We start from the raw sequence: 17,927 nt of genomic DNA, 5'->3' as shown, positions 1-17,927 counted from the left end.
TCAGTTTGGAAAATTAAAAAATCCCCTGAAACCAAGGGCTCCCCTCCGCAGGCAGGACGCAGTAGAGCTGCTCCCGGGGACGCTCTCGGGCAGCGCTGGGCAGCGCTGGGGATCGCTCCGGCACAAGCGCCGCTTCCCAACAAAACTCTGCAGAGTTCTTGGGAACGGCCGGCGGGTGCGGACGGGCTCGGAGAGCTCAGTGCCCTCCTCTGAGCTGCGCAGGCCCCCCAGAGTGAGGGGCTGCTCCCTCCGGAGGGGTCCCCACAGCCTTTCTCACACTGTCCCCCAGGGCACTGGAGGGCTCTCGTGTCCCTCTCTGCTCACAGAGTCACTGCATCCGTCCTTCACCCCTCTTTGTTCCAGCTCTCAGGCACTTCTCTCCACACCGGCGTCTTCTCGGGCCCTTGTTTCCTTCAGGTTCCTGCTCTCAGGGCTGGACTCGGGGAGTTCTTCAGAGTGTCCCAGCTCTGTCGGACCTTTCCTAGGCGAGGAGTTCAAGGTTCTCAAGCCTCTCGCAAGTGGGCAACTGGGTAACGACTCCAGAGGGTAGTCAGGGAAAAGCAGAAATGAAATTATATACATTACAGCAAAACACGGAACAAACCAGCGCCAGTCACAGCTGAGCGATGTCTGACGGCAAAACTAAATGTCTCATTTCACAGGGCCCTGCACAGCAGCAGGTCCAAGATCTCAAGTACACGTGGAGCAACTTCCCTGCACCACCGCTCCCCCAGGACCCCCCTACTGGGTGGGCCCAGCGCCACTGCTCACTCATGGCCCCCCAGGACCCCTCTGTACTGGGGGCTGAGGTCTCCCTGCCCCCCACAGCCCCGGACCCCCCAGGACACCCCCAAACCCCTCAGGAGCCCCCCGGACACCCAGACCTCTCCAGGACTCCCCTGAACCCCCCCAGACCCCCCCGAGCTCCCCAGGACCCCCTGTGCTGGGTCTTGAGCACCAGGAGAGCTCCCTGGTCCCCCATAACCCCCCCAGACACACCCAGGAACCCCCCTGAAGCCCCCAGAACCCCCCCAAACCCTCCCAGGACCCGCTCTGCCCCCCCAGGACCCTCACAGACCCCCCTGAAGCCCCCCAGACCCCTCCAGAACCTCCCCAGAACTCCTTGTCCTGGGTGTTGAGCACAAGGAGGACACCCCTGGTCCCTCAGACCCCCCCCAAACCCCCACAGCCCCCCCCCTCAAACCCTGACCCTTCCCCAGGGGTCCTCAGCAAAGCACAACAGGAGAGGGGGGGGTCCGAGGGCAGTGCACAGTGAGAGGGGACAGAGGGGGGACACAGGGGGAGCGGGGGGGGACAGGGGAGACACAGGGGGACTGGGGGGGACACACAGGAGGACCAGGAAGACACAGGGGCACCAGGAGCGGGGCAGAGGGAGCGGGGGGGACACAGGGGCACTGGGGGTGGGGGCAGGGGGAGCAAGGGGGGGGTGTGGTGGTTTGACCTTGGCTAAATGCCAGGTACCCACCAAGTCGCTCTATCACTTCCCCCCCCTTCCCCTTTTTTCCTCGACAGGGCAAAGAGGGGAAAGAAAATAAGATAGAGAAAAAAAACCCCAACCCTTGTGGGTAAAACAACAGCAGTTTAATATAAGCAAAGCGAAGCAAAGGTCCGCGCGCGGAAGCAAAAAAAAGCAAACAGATTTATTCTCTACTTCCCATGAACAGGCGATGTCGGGCCTTCTCAGGAAGCAGGGCTCCCATACGCGGAGGGGTTGCCTCGGAGGACCAAGGGTGACACCCCCCGTCCTCCTTTCTCCCAGTTTATCCTCGAGCAGACGTCAGATGGTCTGGAATAGCCCTTTGGTCAGTCGGGGTCAGCTGTCCTGGTTGTGTCCCCTCCCAAGGTCTTGCCCACCCCGTCCCACTGGGGGGGGGAAATGTCGGAAAGAGCCTTGGTGCTGTGTGAGCACCACTCAGCAGTAGCCACAGCACCAGTGTGCTATCAACACCCTGCCAGCTCCAACATCAAACACAGCACCATGGGGGCTGCTGCAGGGGTGTTTTGCTGATCAGGGATACCAATGAAACTCGGACACCAGAGTGAAAAGAGCAGGCGTATTTTACTAGAAATAACCAAATAATGTAACAGAGTAATACAGACAACGTGCAGTAAGAAAAGGCAGAATAGTGCCCTCAAACAAACAGGGAAACACAGGGTAACGCATCAAACCGTTCCTGCCCGAGAAGGAGAACAGTGATTAAGGAAGATCCGTCCCCACTCGCACCCGTTGCCATCACCCAGACCCGCAGGCGCTGGGCAGCCCCGGGTGCAGCGAGGATTTGGGGAGCCTGTCCCGGCGAGTGGGAAATCCTACGCGGGGCGTCCACCCGTAGCTGAGGCACCCAAAGCGGCTGTGAGCGGGTCCGGCCTTAGGGACCCAAAAACCAGCAAGGCACAATAGCTGGCACCTCGGTTTTATGTGTAGTTCACTAGTGACTACACACTGGGTTAGCAGTTTTGGTTCAGGGCCTGTTGCTCAGGCTTCAATACTCCCACCTTTTCCATCAGAATAGGTGGTTTGCTATAACTCAGTATAACACCTGTTAGCACAGTGGTTATCAGTTATAAAACGGACAGGATTCAGCTATAGGTCAACTCTGCCTTGGGCCTATTGTCCAAGCCTGAGCACTTCAGGCACAAACCCCCATTTTACGTCTCAGAGATTAATTTTCAGCAGGCAAACTTTTGATTCTACGGACAAAAGCACGCTTTTTAGGGTTCAAGCCCTCGGTTTTAGGGCCCAAACTCCACTTCTTACAGTGCAAACCCTATTTTGGGGTCCAAACCCACCTTTTTCGGGTGCAAAGCCTCATTTTTCTACTCTAAGCCCTCATTTTTAGGGTCCAAAACCCCATTTTTATACTCCAAGCGTTCATTTTTCATAGACAACCCCTCACATTTAGGGCACAAACCCCCATCACAGCTCTCAGAGCTTCACTTGCAGAGCCCAAAGCTTTGACTCGATGGTTAACAGACCCTTTTCATCCTCCCAACCCTCCTTTTTAGAGGCCCAACTCTCCTTTTTACAGTACAGACCCTCTTTAGGTGGGGTGAGGTAGATGGGCTGATACCCACGTGCTGAGTTGTTCTGTTGCTCTACGGGGCCTTCAGACGAAGCCCATGGCTCCAGAACACCCACCCTGCTTCAGATCCCTCAGCGCTGGCTCAACCCGACTCTTCAACCCCTCCAGGGATGGGGACTCCCCCCCTGCCCTGGGCAGCCCATTCCAACGCCCAACAGCCCCTTCTGCAAAGAAATCCTTCCTAAGAGCCAGTCTGACCCTGCCCTGGCGCAGCTTGAGGCCATTCCCTCTTGGCCTGCCGCTGGGTCCTTGGCTCAAGAGACTCCTCCCCCCTCTCTGCACCCTCCTTTCAGGGAGTTGCAGAGGGCCAGGAGGTCTCCCCTCAGCCTCCTCTTCTCCAGACTAAACCCCCCCAGTTCCCTCAGCTGCTCCTCCTAAGACTTGTTCTCTGGATCCTTCACTAGTTTCGTTCTTCTCTGGCCACATTCCAGCACCTCAATGGCCTTTTTGGGGTGAGGACCCCCAAAACTGAACCCACTCATCGAGGGGCAGCTTCACCAGTGCACAGGGGTGAGATCCCTTCCCTGTCCCTGCTGGCCACGCTATGGCTGATACAAGCCAGGATGATGCCATTGGCCTTTTTGGCCACCTGGGCACAGCGCTGGCTCGTTATCCATCAATCACCCCCCAGGTCCCTCTCTGACTGGCAGCTCTCCAGCCACTCCTCCCCCAGCCTGTAGCCCTGCTGGGGGTTGTTGTGGCCCAAGGGCAGCACCCGGCCTTTGGCCTTAGTGAAACTCCTCCCGTTGGGCTCAGCCCATCGCTCCAGCCTGGCCAGGTCTCTCTGCAGAGCCTCCCTACCCTCGAGAGATCAACACTCCCACCCAACTGGGTGTCATCTGCAAACTGACTGACGGGGCACTCCATATCTCACTCAGTATCTCCCCCCAGTATCCCCAGTCCCCCCAGTGCCACCACCTGCCCACCACGTAACGGGGGAGGGACTGGGGCGGGGCGGGGGGAAACTGAGGCACAGCCCCACCCCCACCCCCTCCACCCACTCGGGGCGCCCCGATGCCTGGGTCCCCCCAAAATACTGCGGGGGGGGGCACAGAGTACAGCCCATAGGGGTGCATCTGGCCCTTTAAGAGAAGTTTTTGGGGGGGGGGGGGGGGGGGGGGGGCAGGCAGTGGGGTGAATCCCAGTTCAGCCCAGTTCAGCCCAGTTGGGGAGTCCCAGCGTGGGGGGGCTAGGGGGGCAGCACAAGGGTGAGGGGCACACACGTGTGCACGGGACACACACACGTGTGCGGGACTGCGCACGGGGGCCTCCCACAAGCTCCCAGTGCTCCCATTAACGCCCCCCCCCCCCGGGTGCATGTGACCCCGGCTGCCCGTGGGGAGGGCGGGGATGAGGAGGAGGAGCCCCTCGTGCAAACCCTCGTGCAAACACCCCCCCCACCCCCCGGGCTCAGTGCACCTGCGCAGCAGCGGGTGGGGTCTGAGAGGGGATTGGGGGGGCAGGGAGGGCATTTAGGGGGGGTGTTTCTGATGTCCAGCACCCCGTGGCCACCACCCAGCACCCCACAGCTGATGTCCAACACCCTGTGGCCACCATGCAGTGACCCATGGCCACCACCCAGCAAGCCGTGGCCGATGTCCAGCGCCCTGTGGCCACCACCCAGCATCCCATGTCTGGTGGCCAACACCCTACAGTCGGTGGCCAGAACCCTGTGGTGGGCATACATCAACCCACAGGTTATGCCCAGCACCGTGGCCACCACCTAGGGCCCCGTGGCCACTCAATGCCCCACGGATCCCACGTGGGGTCCCACAGATGCCACCCAGCGCTCTGTGGCCACCACCCAGCACCCTGTGGCCACCCAAGGTGCCATGGATCCCACCCAGTGGGGGGGGTCCCTCAAAGGGGGGGCTCGGAGCCCCCCAAAACCCTGGCAGGGCCCCCCCATTGGCCCCCCTTTGAGGTGGGGGGCTCCTGCCCCCGCCGCTGCCGTTGACGCCACCAGGACCCCTCCCCGCTGCCCAGGAACATCAGCATTTGGTGAGTTTGGGGTGGTGGGACCCCAAAAAATAGGGGGGACCCCAAAAATAGGGGGGGAAGGGATCCCTCTTCCCCATTGAAATGGGGGGTAAAACCACATTGCAGCTGGGGGGGGAGGTTTGGGGGGGCTGGGGGGGTTTCTGGGGACTGGTGGAGGTTTGGGGGGGTCAGGGGCCCCCCAATAACCCCCCCTTTCCCCCCCCCCAGGCTGTCCCCCCTCTGCCAACCACCTGGCCAAGCCCCCCGTGGCCACCCTGACCCTGGCCGGGACCCTGGTCGCCCCCAGTGAGGTGCTCCTGTCCCCCCTGCCGAGGAAGAGACCCGTGAGTCCCCCCCCCCAAAACCCAGCCCTACACCCCCTCAGCCCCCCCTTTTTATTTTTTTTGGGCCCCCCCCGCCAAGGGCACCACTCGCTGCTAGAAGCCGCCATCGCTTTATTGAAGCTGGAGAGGAAGGGGGGGGGGGGGGGGAGCCACACAAATCCACACCCCTTCCCCAATTCTACCCAAAAAAGGGGTGCAAGGGGGGGTGGGGGGGCTCCCCACAACCCCCCCCAAACCACCTTTTAAATATTTAACACCCCCCCAACAGCAAACTGCAGGTGGTGAGAACAAGGCATCCGCCATCCCCACTCATTTATGAAGAGGGGGGGTGGGCCAAAAGGAGGAAAAAAAAGGGGGATACGAGGGGGTACGGGGGGGCCCTAAACGATCATTTCCAGCTGCCGCGCGTATTCGATGACCTGCTTGGCCAGTTCGGTCGAGGGGATGGTGGCGTCTTCGGGCTTTTGTTGGCGGCTACTAAAACTGTAGTAGTTGTTGGGGCCCAACACCCATCCACGCTGCAAAAATTAAAAAAAAAAAAGGGATTCTGGGGTGTCCTGTAGTTTTGGGGACCCCCCCCCGGCGAAAAATCAGCCCCCCCCAAGCACCTTTTTGGCGTAATCTGTCATTTTTTCGGCGGTGGTGAAGAAGAGCATGCGGGTGGCTTCGCTGAAGAGGAGTTTTTCGTAGGCTTTCTCGATGCAGCTGGCGATTTCGTCACTGGGGGGGGTTTGGGGGGGGATAAGGGTTAAAAATGGGGGTGCAGCGAGGTTTGGGGGGGTCGAGGGGGTGCGGGGGGGGCTCACCGGGTGGTGTCGAGGAGGATATCCATGAAAAAAGTGTAACTTTCCGCCGGGATGTTGCCTTTGGCCAGGAAAACTTTGTTGTATCTGCCCTCCATTAAATACTGCGGAGAGAGGGAGCGTTACAAAAATTGAAATATATATATTAAAAAAAAGCAGGAAATTGCCTCAAAATAAGGGGGACCTGCTCGAGGGAAACGGGGTGCTTGATGTAGACGTTGCTCAGGATTTCTTTAGCCGGCAGCCGCTCCAGCTCGGTGTGGAACTCGGCGACGCGGTTCTGCGACAGCAAGAAGAGCAGGTTCAAGCCCAGGAGTTGGTGCTTGTAGGCTGATTCCGGCAGCTCCTCCCTGGGGGGGGGGGAATTAAAAAAAGGTGGGTTTGGGGGGAAAAAGGGGGGTTTTGGGGTCACCCGGAGTTTTGTGGCTTACTTGTAGTCATAGTAGTAGCACTTGAGCTGGGCCATGTAGCGCTCGAAGGAGGGGATGTCCTTCTGCAGGATGCTCCACTGGGCGCCGATCTCCAGGATGTCCCCTGGGGGGGCAAATAATTAAAAAAAAAGGGGGAAAAGGGAAAAGGGGGGGTAAAAATCAAGGGGGGGGGGGGGGGGGGGAGTCCCCCCACCCCCCTGAATTGGGGCACTCACGGGCCAGGAGGAGCTGCTGCTTGGTGAGCTTGGTGCCGGTGGTGGGGAGGAAGTTGAGCTCCAGTAAAGCGAGCTGGGGGGGGAAGGGGGGGGCATGGGTGGGGGACAGGGGGGGAGTGGGGAACAGACATAGGGGGATGGGGGGGCACCGAGGGGGGGGACAACAGAGGGGGACACCGAGGGTGGGGACACACATGACAACAGGGGGACACAGGGGGGAGAGCGAGGTGTGGGGGACACAGGGGGGGAATGCAGGGACAGGGGGAGACACCAAGGGGGGGGGACAGACGACAGAGGGGGACACAGGGGGGACACCGGGGGGGGGGGGGGGGGATGACGACAGAGGAGGGTACACCGAGGAGGGGGACAGACAGGGACAGAGGGGTACAGAGGGGAGGGGGGATGAAAAAGGGGGACACCAGTGGGGGGGGCCCGGGGACAACGACACAGGGGGACACAGGGGGACACACACACACAGAGTCAGAGCCGAGGGGGGGGGCAGAGCCTCCCGCCCCCCCCCCCCCCGAGACGCACAGGGCGGGTTAATTGATGTTCACGGGCGGCTGCAGGAAGCGGGGTGCTGGGGGGGGGGGGGCATCTGCTGACTCACACCCCCCCCGCGGGTTAATTAAAGCTTCTGGGTAATTAAAAACTTGTGAGGGCTCAGCCCAACCCCCCCCAATTTCATGGACACCCCCATTTCCCAGCCCCCCCCATGCCCAGTTTCAGGGCCCCCCCATTTCGCAGCCCCTCCCCGTCATTCCTAGACCCCCTTCCTCAGCCCCAGAGCCGCCCCCATTCCCAATGACAGAGAGGGCCCCCCCCCCTTGGTGTCCCCCCTGTCTGCCCCCATTCCCAGGTACCCCCCCCAATGACCCCCCGCGCCCCATTTCCAACCCCAGAGCCCCCCCTCAGCCCCTGCCCCGCCCTCCCCATCCTCAGGATCCCCCCTCAGCCCCTGCCCCGGCCCCCCCCGCACCTTGAGGCGCCCCAGGAGCTCCCCGCACTTGCTGAGGTCGGGGCTCTGGCGGCTCCACTCGCTCCGGAGCTGCTCGTACATCCCGGCGGCCGCCCGCAGCGCCCCCGCCTCCTCCGCCCCGCTCACCGCCCGCCCGGCCAGCGCCATGACCCGGCACCGCCGCGCTTGACGGCACCGACGCCGCGAGGCCGACGGCACCGTCACCACGGCGACGCCGCGCCGCAGCCAATCGCGGCGCGGGGGCGGGGCTAAAGCGTGCGGAGGGGAAGCGGCGCCGGCGAGGCGCGTGCGCAGAGGGATCGACCCCCCCCCACCCGGGCCGCGGGGGTGTGACGTCAGCGCGGGGGTGTGACGTCAGCGCTGGGTGTGCCGGGAGTCTCTGCTCTACCAGCACACACCTCCCAGGACAGCACTGAGTCCCTTTATAGTGCAGCTTCATCCATATTCAGGACGGGCGTACCCTGAGGGGGCTGCAAAGGTGTAAACAAGTTTCCCGGCTTTTCTCAGGTTTTCGGGGCTTTTCTCAGGTTTCCCTCACAGAAGGGGGATGACTCAGCACAGGGGTTTGTGTAGTGGCTTGAAGATGGGGCCATTTTAGCTCCCTTCTAACAACTGATTTTAACAATAGAAACTATACACATATATCTTATTTCTTATTTACATAAGAGAATTACAAAACTGTTCGGCCACAACATCCTGACTGCAACTTCTTTTTCCCCTTGAGATTTGAATAACAAATACCATATATGTTTTATTACACCTGTGACACGCCATATGTCCCGTGACACACCATACGTCCCGTGACACGCCATACATACCATGACACGCCATACATACCATGACACGCCATACATACCATGACACGCCATACATACCATGACACGCCATACATACCATGACACGCCATACATCCCTGTGACATGCCATACGTCCCGTGACACGCCATACATACCATGACACGCCATACATACCATGACACGCCATACATCCCGTGACACGCCATACGGCCCCCCCAGCACAACGCACCCCCCGTATGGCCCCACGGCACCCATATGGCCTCCTGCCATGGGGCCATCGTGGCCACGGCGCGGCGGGTCTGTGGGTGACGTGGGTGCTGTGGGTGCCAGGGGACCGTGGGACTGTGGGGGCCGTGGGACCACGGTGCTGTGGGTGCTGTGGGACTGTGGGTTTGTGGGTCTGTGGGTGCTGTGGGTGCCATGGGACCGTGCAGACCATGGGTGCTGTGGGACTGTGGGTGCTGCGGGTCCGTGGGTGCTGTGGGACCGTGGGTCGATGGATTTGTGGGTGCTGTGGGCCCATGGGTGCCGTGTGTCCCCGTGGCCCTGTGTCCCCGTGGCCGTGTGTCCCCGTGGCCGTGGGGCGGCGCGGGGGGCACAGACTGACACCACACGTGGCCGTTTCCCAGGGGGTTTCTTTGGGGTCGGTGCCTGCACCAACAGCAACAGCCCCCGCGTGTCCCCCCCCCCGTCTGTGTGTCCCCCCCTCTGTGTCCCCTCCCCGCATGTCCCCTCCCCCCTGTGTCCCCCCCCACCTCCCCGGGAGGGACGAGCCGCTACGAAATTGGGGTTAAAAACAGGGACACCCCCACCCCTCCACCCCCTCCCCGGGGTGGCTTTAAAAAACACTCGTGGTAAGAAAAGGCCCCCCCGGACCCCACTGTGGGGGGTCTCGAGGGGGTCCGGGGGGTCCCTGAGGTGGCCGTAGGGGTCCCTGGGGTCCCCCTGAGGTGCAGGGGAGCGGCCGTGGCTTGCACACGTGTGTGCCCCCCCCCGACACTTCCCCCCCCCCCCGCGGGGACAGGGGGGACACGGGGGGACTGGGGGGGTTCCTAAGGGAGTGTGGGGACCCTCGGGGGACATGTGGGGGGTGACAGGAGCACCCTGAGGGGACATGAAGACCCTCAGGGGACATGGGGGTGTCAGGAGGACCCCAAGGGGACCTGGGCACCCTTGGGGGCCAGGAGGAAGGTGGGGGGGGGGTCACTGCACCACGGTGGCACCTACCTACTTATCCAGATCGACGCCCTGGGGTGGGTGGGGGGAGAGAAGAAGGGGGGTCAGCGGGGGTTGGGAGCCCTTCAGGACCGCCCCAACCCCCCCAGGGTACCCCAACCCCCCCCCGGGGGCGCCCCAACCACCCCAGGGTACCCCAAACCCACCTCGGCGCCGGTCTCGGAGCTGTTGGCCAACATCTCCTGCAGCGCCCGCACCGAGAGCGACTGCTCCAGCACGAAGCAGCAGACGGCCAGGTCGGGGGGGACATTCTGGGGGCGGGGGGGGGACACAGGGAAAGGGACGGGGATGTGAGGATGGGGACACGGGGACCGCCATTTACTGGGCGGCTCAGGGCCGGGACTTCGAGGTGCAGACGGGCACCTTGGCCTTCTCCGTCACCCTCTTCACCATCTTCGCCTTCGTCTGCATCAGCGTCCTCATGTACCGCCGCCGGCCCCACATCGGCGGCGAGCTGGGGGGCCCCCGCACCCCCAAACTCCTCACTGCCGGCCTCTTCCTCGGCCTCTGGCTGCTCTACATCCTCTTCGCCAGCCTGGAGGCCTATTGTCACATCAAGGGCTTCTGAGGGGGGGCTGGGGGGTGGGGGAAAGGGGGACACACACACACGGCCCCACGTCACCCCGTGACGGGGGGGGGACGGGGAGGGTGCTCCCCAGGGGGACACGTCCCCGCGGGGGCCGGCCGGGGCCACCACGGCCTTTGGGGGATGCGTGTCCTTGTCCCCTTGGGGTGCTCCTGGCATCTCCCCATGTCCCCTCGGAGTCCTTCTGACACCCCCTTGTCCCCCAAGGGTCTCCATGTCCCCTCAGGGTCCTCCTGACATCCCCCCATGTCCGACCCTGCCGACCCCCCTGAGACCCCCCAATCCCCCTGAGACCCCCAAATCCTTCTGGGATGCCCAAATCCCCCAGGACCCCCACATTGAGCCCAGGAACTCCCAAATCCCCCTGGGACCCCCACATTGAACCCAGGAGCCCCCCAAATCCTACAGGACCCCCACATTGAGCCCAGGGACCCCGCTGATCCCCCTGAGCCCCCCAAATCCCCCTGAGACCCCCCAATCCTCCTGGGACCCCACCTCCCTCAGGCTGCCCAGCCAGAACAGAGGAGCCCCAGTGGCCCAGGCCCCCCCCAAGACCCCCAGCCCCCCCAAACCCCCCCAGGCCCCCCCAACCGCCCCCCCCCGGTCTCACCGGCACCGGCGTGGGTGAACCAGGAGGTGAGGGAGTTGAGGTTGATGGTGCGGAAGAGGACGGGGCGCGCGGGCGAGGGGCCGGGGGCCACCCTGATGCAGACGCTGGGGAACTCCTCCCCCGGGGTCACCAGCAGCTCGAAGACCCGCAGCGGCGACGGCAGCGGGAAGTCGAAGTGCTGGGACACGGGGACACGGGGGACGTGGGGACACGGGGACCCAGCGTGGAACCACCATGGGGACATGGGGACACGGGGGACGTGGGGACACGGGGACCCAGCGTGGAACCACCATGGGGACATGGGGACACGGGGGATGTGGGGACATGGGGACCCAGTGTGGAACCGCCATGGGGACACGGGGGACATGGGGACATGGGGACCCAGCGTGGAACGGCCATGGGGACACAGGGACACGGGGGACATGGGGACATGGGGACCCAGTGTGGGGACACGGGGACATGGGGGACGTGGGGACACGGGGACCCAGCATGGAACCGCCATGGGGACATGGGGACACGGGGGATGTGGGGACATGGGGACCCAGTGTGGAACTGCCATGGGGACATGGGGACACGGGGGATGTGGGGACATGGGGACCCAGTGTGGAACCGCCATGGGGACACGGGGGACATGGGGACATGGGGACCCAGTGTGGGGACACGGGGACCCAGCGTGGAACGGCCATGGGGACACAGGGACACGGGGGACATGGGGACATGGGGACCCAGTGTGGGGACACGGGGACATGGGGGACGTGGGGACACGGGGACCCAGCATGGAACCGCCATGGGGACACGGGGGACATGGGGACATGGGGACCCAGCGTGGAACCATCATGGGGACACAAGGACATGGGGGACGTGGGGACACAGGGACCCAGCATGGAACCGCCATGGGGACACGGGGACCCAGCATGGAACCGCCCTGGGGACATGGGGACATGGGGCACGTGGGGACACAGCGATGCAGCGTGGAACCACCATTGGGACATGGGGACACGGGGGACGTGGGGACACGGGGACCCAGTGTGGGGACACAGGGACATGGGGGATGTGGGGACACGGGGACCCAGCATGGAACTGCCATGGGGACATGGGGGACATGGGGACACGGGGACCCAGTGTGGGGACACAGGGACATGGGGGATGTGGGGACACGGGGACCCAGCATGGAACTGCCATGGGGACACGGGAATGTGGTGACACGGGGACACAGGGAACTGCCATGGGGATTTGGGGACGTGGGGACACAGGGACCCACCATGAGGACACGGGATGTGGGGACACAGATCCCCCCATGGGGACACGGGGACACAGGAGCCCCGTACGGGGGTTATTGGGGACACAGGTTGGGGGGAGGGGAGAGGGGACACTGTTGGGGACAGGGTGGGGGTCAGGGGTCAGAGGTCAGGGGTCGGGGGGCCCTACCTTGACCAACATGAACTTCTGCAGGGGCTGGTACCACTGCAGCAGCACCACGCCGGCGTCCAGCGCCCCGCACAGGTAGTGACACCCCGTCTGCCCGTTCCTGGCTGGGGACACGGGGGGGGACCCCATCAGACACCCCCTTGAGCCCCCCCAAACCCCCCCGAGCCCCCCCACGCACCCACGCAGCAGGTGCGGCAGCCCTTGGTGTCGGGGATCTTGGTGGAGGTGACGTTCTTCCTGCGGGGGACACACACACAAATACTGGGGTCCCCTGGGGTGCAGCTGCACTCTGGGGGGGACCCCCACTCCCCAAACTCCCCCTTCCCCAACGCCCCCCCCAGAACTGTCCCCTCACGTATCCCCCAGGCTCAGACCGGAGCTGGGGGGGTCCCAATGTCCGAGCAAGGGGTGATACTCCTGTTACCTTGGGGGGGGGGGGGGTCCCCCCAATTATCTGGGCAGCAAACCCCCAACCCCTCCCCATGTCCCCATCACCCCTCCATGTCCCCCCAACTCCTCCCCATGTCCCCCCAACCCCTCCCTGTGTCCCCATCACCCTCCCCATGTCCCCATCACACCCCCATGTCCCCCCAACCCCTCTTTTTTTTAATATATATATTTCAATTTTTGTAACGCTCCCTCTCTCCGCAGTATTTAATGGAGGGCAGATACAACAAAGTTTTCCTGGCCAAAGGCAACATCCCGGCGGAAAGTTACACTTTTTTCATGGATATCCTCCTCGACACCACCCGGTGAGCCCCCCCCGCACCCCCTCGACCCCCCCAAACCTCGCTGCACCCCCATTTTTAACCCTTATCCCCCCCCCACCCCCCCAGTGACGAAATCGCCAGCGGCATCGAGAAAGCTGATCAGCGAAGCCACCTGCCTGCTCCTCAGCGCCGCCGGAAAAATGACCCGTTACGCCAAAAAGGTGCTTGGGGGGGGCTGATTTTTCGCGGGGGGGGTCCCCAAAACTACAGGACACCCCAAAATCCCTTTTTTTTTTTTTAATTTTTGCAGCGTGGATGGGTGTTGGGCCCCAACAACTACTACAGTTTTAGTAGCTGCCCCCAGAAAAACAGACGCCACCATCCCCTCGACCGAACTGGCCAAGCAGGTCATCGAATACGTGCGGCAGCTGGAAATGATCATTTAGGCCCCCCCCGTACCCCCCCGTACCCCCCCGTACCCCCTTTTTTTCCCACCTTTCAGACCCCCCCCTCCCCTTCGAGCCATCCGCCATCCACCATCCTCCGGGGCGTCCCCACTCATTTATGTTCTCGCCACCTGCAGTTTGTTGTTGGGGGGGTGTTAAATATTTAAAAGGTGGTTTGGGGGGGTTGTGGGGAGCCCCCCCGCCCCCCCCTTGCACCCCCTTTTTGGGTAGAATTGGGGGAGGGGGTGTGGATTTGTGTGCCCCCCCCCTTCCTCTCCAGATTCAATAAAGCGATGGCGGCTTCTAGCAGTGATGGTGCCCTTGGGGAGGCCCCCCCCAAAAAAATAAAAAGGGGGGTCTGAGGGGGTGCAGGGGTGGGTTTTGGGGGGGGGGGCTCAGTGGTTTCTTCCTCCCTCCTCCTCCTCTTCCTGCCTCTTCCTCGGCAGGGGGGGCCAGCAGCACCTCGCTGGGGGCGACCAGGGTCCCGGCCAGGGTCAGGGTGGCCGCGGGAGGCTTGGCCAGGTGGTTGGTGGGGGGGACATCCTGGGGGGGGCAAAGGGGGGGTTATTGGGGGGCCCCTGACCCCCCCAAACCTCCACCAGCCCCCAGAAACTCCCTCGATGCTCCCCCAGCCCTCCCAGCCCTCCCCCCCCCCAGCTGCAATGTGGTTTTACACCCCATTTCAATGGGGAAGAGGGATCCCTTCCCCCCCACTATTTTTGGGGTCCCCCCCCAATTTTGGGCCCCCCCCCATTTTTTGGGGTCCCCCGCACCCAAACTCACCAAGCGCTGATGTTCCTGGGCAGCAGGGAGGGGTCCTGGTGACGTCAATGGCAGTGGTGGGGGCACTCCTGCCCCCACCTCAAAGGGGGGCCAATGGGGGGGCCCTGCCGGGGTTTTGGGGGGCTCAGAGCCCTCCCTTTGGGGGACATCCCCAAAGTGGATGGGATCCGTGGCACCTTGGGTGGCCACGGGGCTCTGGGTGGTGGCCACAGAGAGCTGGGTGGCATCTGTGGCGCCCCGGGTGGGATCCATGGGCGTTGGGTGGCCACGGGGCGCTGGGTGGTGGCCACAGAGCGCTGGGTGGCATCTGTGGGGCCCTGGGTGGGATCTGTATGGCATTGGGTGGCCACAAGGTGCAGGGTGGTGGTCACAGAGTGCTGGGTGGCATCTGTGGGGCCCTGGGTGGGTTCTGTGGGGCATTGGTTGGCCACAGGGCACGAGGTGGTGGCCACGGGCACTGGGCATCACCTGTGGGATGATGGATGTCCACTGCATGGTGCTGGCCACCAGGTGTGGGATGCTGGGTGGTGGTCACGGGGGAGGCTGGGGGGTGACCACAGCTTGCTGAGTGTTGGCCACGGGTCGCTGCGTGGTGGCCACAGGGTGCTGGACATCAGCTGTGGAGTGCTGGGTGGTGGTCACGGGAGGCTGGGGGGTGGCCACAGCTTGCTGGGTGTTGGCCACGGGTTGCTGCATGGTGGCTACAGGGTGCTGGACATCAGCTGTGGGGTGCTGGGTGTTGGCCACGGGTTGCTGGTTGGTGGCCGCAGGGCACTGGACATCAGAACCCCCCAACCCCCCTCACCCCCCCAAAATGCCCTCCCTGCCCCCCAATCCCCTCTCAGACCCCCAGGACGCCCCCCAAATGCCCCCCCGCCCCCCAATCCCCTCTCAGACACCCCTCACCCCCCCAAAATGCCCCCCGCCCCCCAATCCCCTCTCAGACCCCCCCTCACCCCCAAAAATGCACCCCCTGCACCCCAATCTCCTGTCAGACCCCCCTCACCCCCCAAAAATGTCCCCCCCGCCCCCAATCCCCTCTCAGACCCCCCTCACCCCCCCAAAATGCCCCCCGCCCCCCAATCCCCTCTCAGACCCCCCTCACCTCCCCAAAATGCCCCCCGCCCCCCAATCCCCTCTCAGACCCCTCTGCACTCCCCCAAAATGCCCCCTCCACTCCCCCAATCCCCTCTCAGACCCCTTTCACCCCCCCAAATCCCCCCCCCGCCCCCCCAATCCCCTCTCAGACCTGGCCCGCGGCCGTGCAGGCGCCTTGAGCCCGGGGGGGTTTGCACAAGGGGCTTCTCCTTCTCCTCCTCCCCGCCCCCTCCCTGCAGGCAGCCGGGGTCACACGCACCCAGGGATGGGGTGGGGGGGGTTACTGGGAGCTTGTGCGCAGCCCTGCACACGTGTGTGTGTGTCCCCGTGCACACGCGTGTTATAAAAGCCGAGGCAGAGCCGCAAATCTCTTTTTATAAATGTATTTGCAGTAAGAACAAGCAAAAAGGCTAGGCACGCCGGGGGGCAGGGGGGGCTTCCTGCTCCGCACCGACGAGCACCGGGTGGTGCTGCCTCACTCCCTTTTATAGTCCCATCCCCACACGCGCAGCAGGGTCCCTCAAACTTCCCCGGGCTTTCTGGGGTTGCCGGGGCTCCTGGCAGGGTTCCTCCGATCATATTTCACCTGCACAATCCGCTGTTGCTGGGGGCTTCTGACGGGGGTCCCGCCAGTAATTTTCCACCTGCTTAGCATCAGTCACTGAGGGAAAAAACCTCCAAACCCCTTTTAACAATAAAACCATGATAAATCTCCTTTAACTTATGTACATGATAAACACTAACAAAGTCACCATATTTTAGCACGAATCACCACCATATTCTTCACAATCCCTCGCCTTTTGTTTTATCAAATTGATTCGTGTTTGGGTTTCAAAACGGGCTAAGGTTTGTTGTACGGGATTTGGGTGTTTTGTTTTCTTTAGTTTAACCATCATTAGTGGGTGTACCTTTTCTCCTCTGGCCAACTCAGGATCTATTGGTATTGCAGAGATTTGCATCCCTTGAACGAGTGAATGAATCAATCTAATAAAACATGGAATCATACATGGTATAAACATTAGGGCAGCAAATGCCACAACAGATAAAATAAAAGCTGTTTTACCCACGGGGCTCCAGGTAACCAGGACCATAGATCGCCCTTCCAGCCACTCCACGTCTGGACAGGGACATGAGCCAGTTTTCTGATATCGGTGGTCATTTGAAGGACCACTTCTCCTACATCATCTATTTCTAGGCAACAACTGGAGACATTTAATTTTCCACATACCCCTCCCTCTTCAGCGAGCAGGTAGTCCAGGACCATGCGATGTTGGAGGATCGCAGTGCGCATCTGCTGAGCCTGTTGAGCTAAAAGATCTATGGCATTAGCAGTTTTATTCGTAATGATTTCTAAAACTGCTTGCAGTCTAGTTATACAATTCAAATTATAAGTTGGTTCTCTTGCCCCTGATATTGGTTCATTAGGGTTCCAGGTGGCAGGTCCATAGTGTTTAATTATTCTCTCAGGAGGCCACTCATTTTCCCCCCACTTCTGTGTTCCACCTATTCTGAAATCAATGGATCGCTTACGACGGGTAATACTCTTATTTCCTAATTTATCATATAATTTTATTCCTAATTGGGGGCCATCCGCCTCTGGAAGAAGGACAAATAGAGGTCGGATAATCCCCATATAACAGATTCCTGACCAGTTTGTCGGTAATTGTTTGTAGGCAGTATGTCCGCATATCCAATAGTGGCCTTTTTTGGCCTTCGTACCTTTGGCAAATGGTCCCTCTGCAGTCCTTGGGGTTTGAAAATAAGTCGTATTTTTGTCACCCAAAGGGCTGAAAACTTCGTTTAAATTGTTATTTATCCGTATAGTACAATACCAGGACCCAGTGTCATTTTTCCATTCACAAGTTCGATTATAAAAACTGTTTCCTCGTAGTTTGGCATATTCAGTTTCATTTTTGTCTGACCAGAACCCCTTGAATCCTTTGCTGCGTCCTTGTTCGTTAAGCCACAACCATATATAGATACCTCTATCTTTGTTAATTAACTTATGTGTAAGTGTCCATTGACACTTACTCTCTCCCACATCAACTCCTCCTTTCTGAGTTCGGTTCAGACAAAATTTACCCTTGTTAGGGAATTGAACTGGCCATTTTTCACTATCTTCCCAGGCAGTATTATTAACATCACTATAGTTACTTACAATTTGTGCTGGGGAAGGGGCACAGAGACCCACGGCCAACTTGACAATCCCAGAGGTCCCCCACAAACCCAGCAGTGACTTAAATTGAAAGTTTTACTTATAGTTTTTGCTAACGGAACAAACTCATTCTCTTCAAAGGGGTCACATAAGCTGGTAGTGTTTTGACCCTTTTTAGCCATCACGAGGCCAACACACAACATGAGGGAAAAAGCCAGTCGC

General features: G+C 61.2%; 1 protein-coding gene, 1 long non-coding RNA gene and 1 pseudogene across 2 annotated transcripts; 1 reads left to right on the top strand and 2 right to left on the bottom strand.

The window, feature by feature from the left end:
* Positions 1 to 5,522: 5,522 nt before the first annotated feature.
* LOC141935965 (26S proteasome non-ATPase regulatory subunit 8) lies at positions 5,523 to 8,043 on the bottom strand. The gene is made up of 7 exons (XM_074852654.1): positions 7,857 to 8,043; positions 6,878 to 6,950; positions 6,663 to 6,765; positions 6,416 to 6,581; positions 6,235 to 6,335; positions 6,037 to 6,148; positions 5,523 to 5,946 (listed from the first exon to the last, which is right to left on the bottom strand). Exons 1-7 carry the CDS (start codon positions 8,001 to 8,003, stop codon positions 5,809 to 5,811), a joined length of 840 nt encoding a protein of 279 aa, XP_074708755.1. The 5' UTR covers positions 8,004 to 8,043; the 3' UTR covers positions 5,523 to 5,808.
* A 3,047-nt stretch (positions 8,044 to 11,090) lies between these two features.
* LOC141935978 (uncharacterized) lies at positions 11,091 to 12,753 on the bottom strand. Its single transcript, XR_012626668.1, has 3 exons — positions 12,692 to 12,753; positions 12,514 to 12,617; positions 11,091 to 11,263 (listed from the first exon to the last, which is right to left on the bottom strand). It is a non-coding gene; the product is annotated as an uncharacterized LOC141935978 (long non-coding RNA).
* Positions 12,754 to 13,149: 396 nt separating this feature from the next.
* On the top strand, positions 13,150 to 13,669 carry LOC141935970 (26S proteasome non-ATPase regulatory subunit 8-like; annotated as a pseudogene).
* Positions 13,670 to 17,927: the final 4,258 nt, after the last annotated feature.

This window comes from Strix uralensis, chromosome 30 (assembly GCF_047716275.1).
Source record: "Strix uralensis isolate ZFMK-TIS-50842 chromosome 30, bStrUra1, whole genome shotgun sequence".
Classification (NCBI taxonomy): Eukaryota; Metazoa; Chordata; class Aves; order Strigiformes; family Strigidae; genus Strix; species Strix uralensis.
The sequence above is the reverse complement of the archived record's forward strand: the minus strand, read 5'-3'. Positions and strand labels throughout refer to the sequence as shown.

What these genes read in the sequence shown, in the direction of transcription:
- LOC141935965 (XM_074852654.1), bottom strand. Translation starts at nt 8,003, where the DNA reads ATGGCGCTGGCCGGGCGGGCGGTGAGCGGGGCGGAGGAGGCGGGGGCG. An exon ending in AGCTCCTGGGGCGCCTCAAG is followed by an intron (nt 6,951 to 7,856) that starts GTGCGGGGGGGG and finishes TTCCCCCCCCAG; the next exon opens with CTCGCTTTACTGGAGCTCAA. An exon ending in ACCCCGTTTCCCTCGAGCAG is followed by an intron (nt 6,336 to 6,415) that starts GTCCCCCTTATT and finishes CTCTCTCCGCAG; the next exon opens with TATTTAATGGAGGGCAGATA.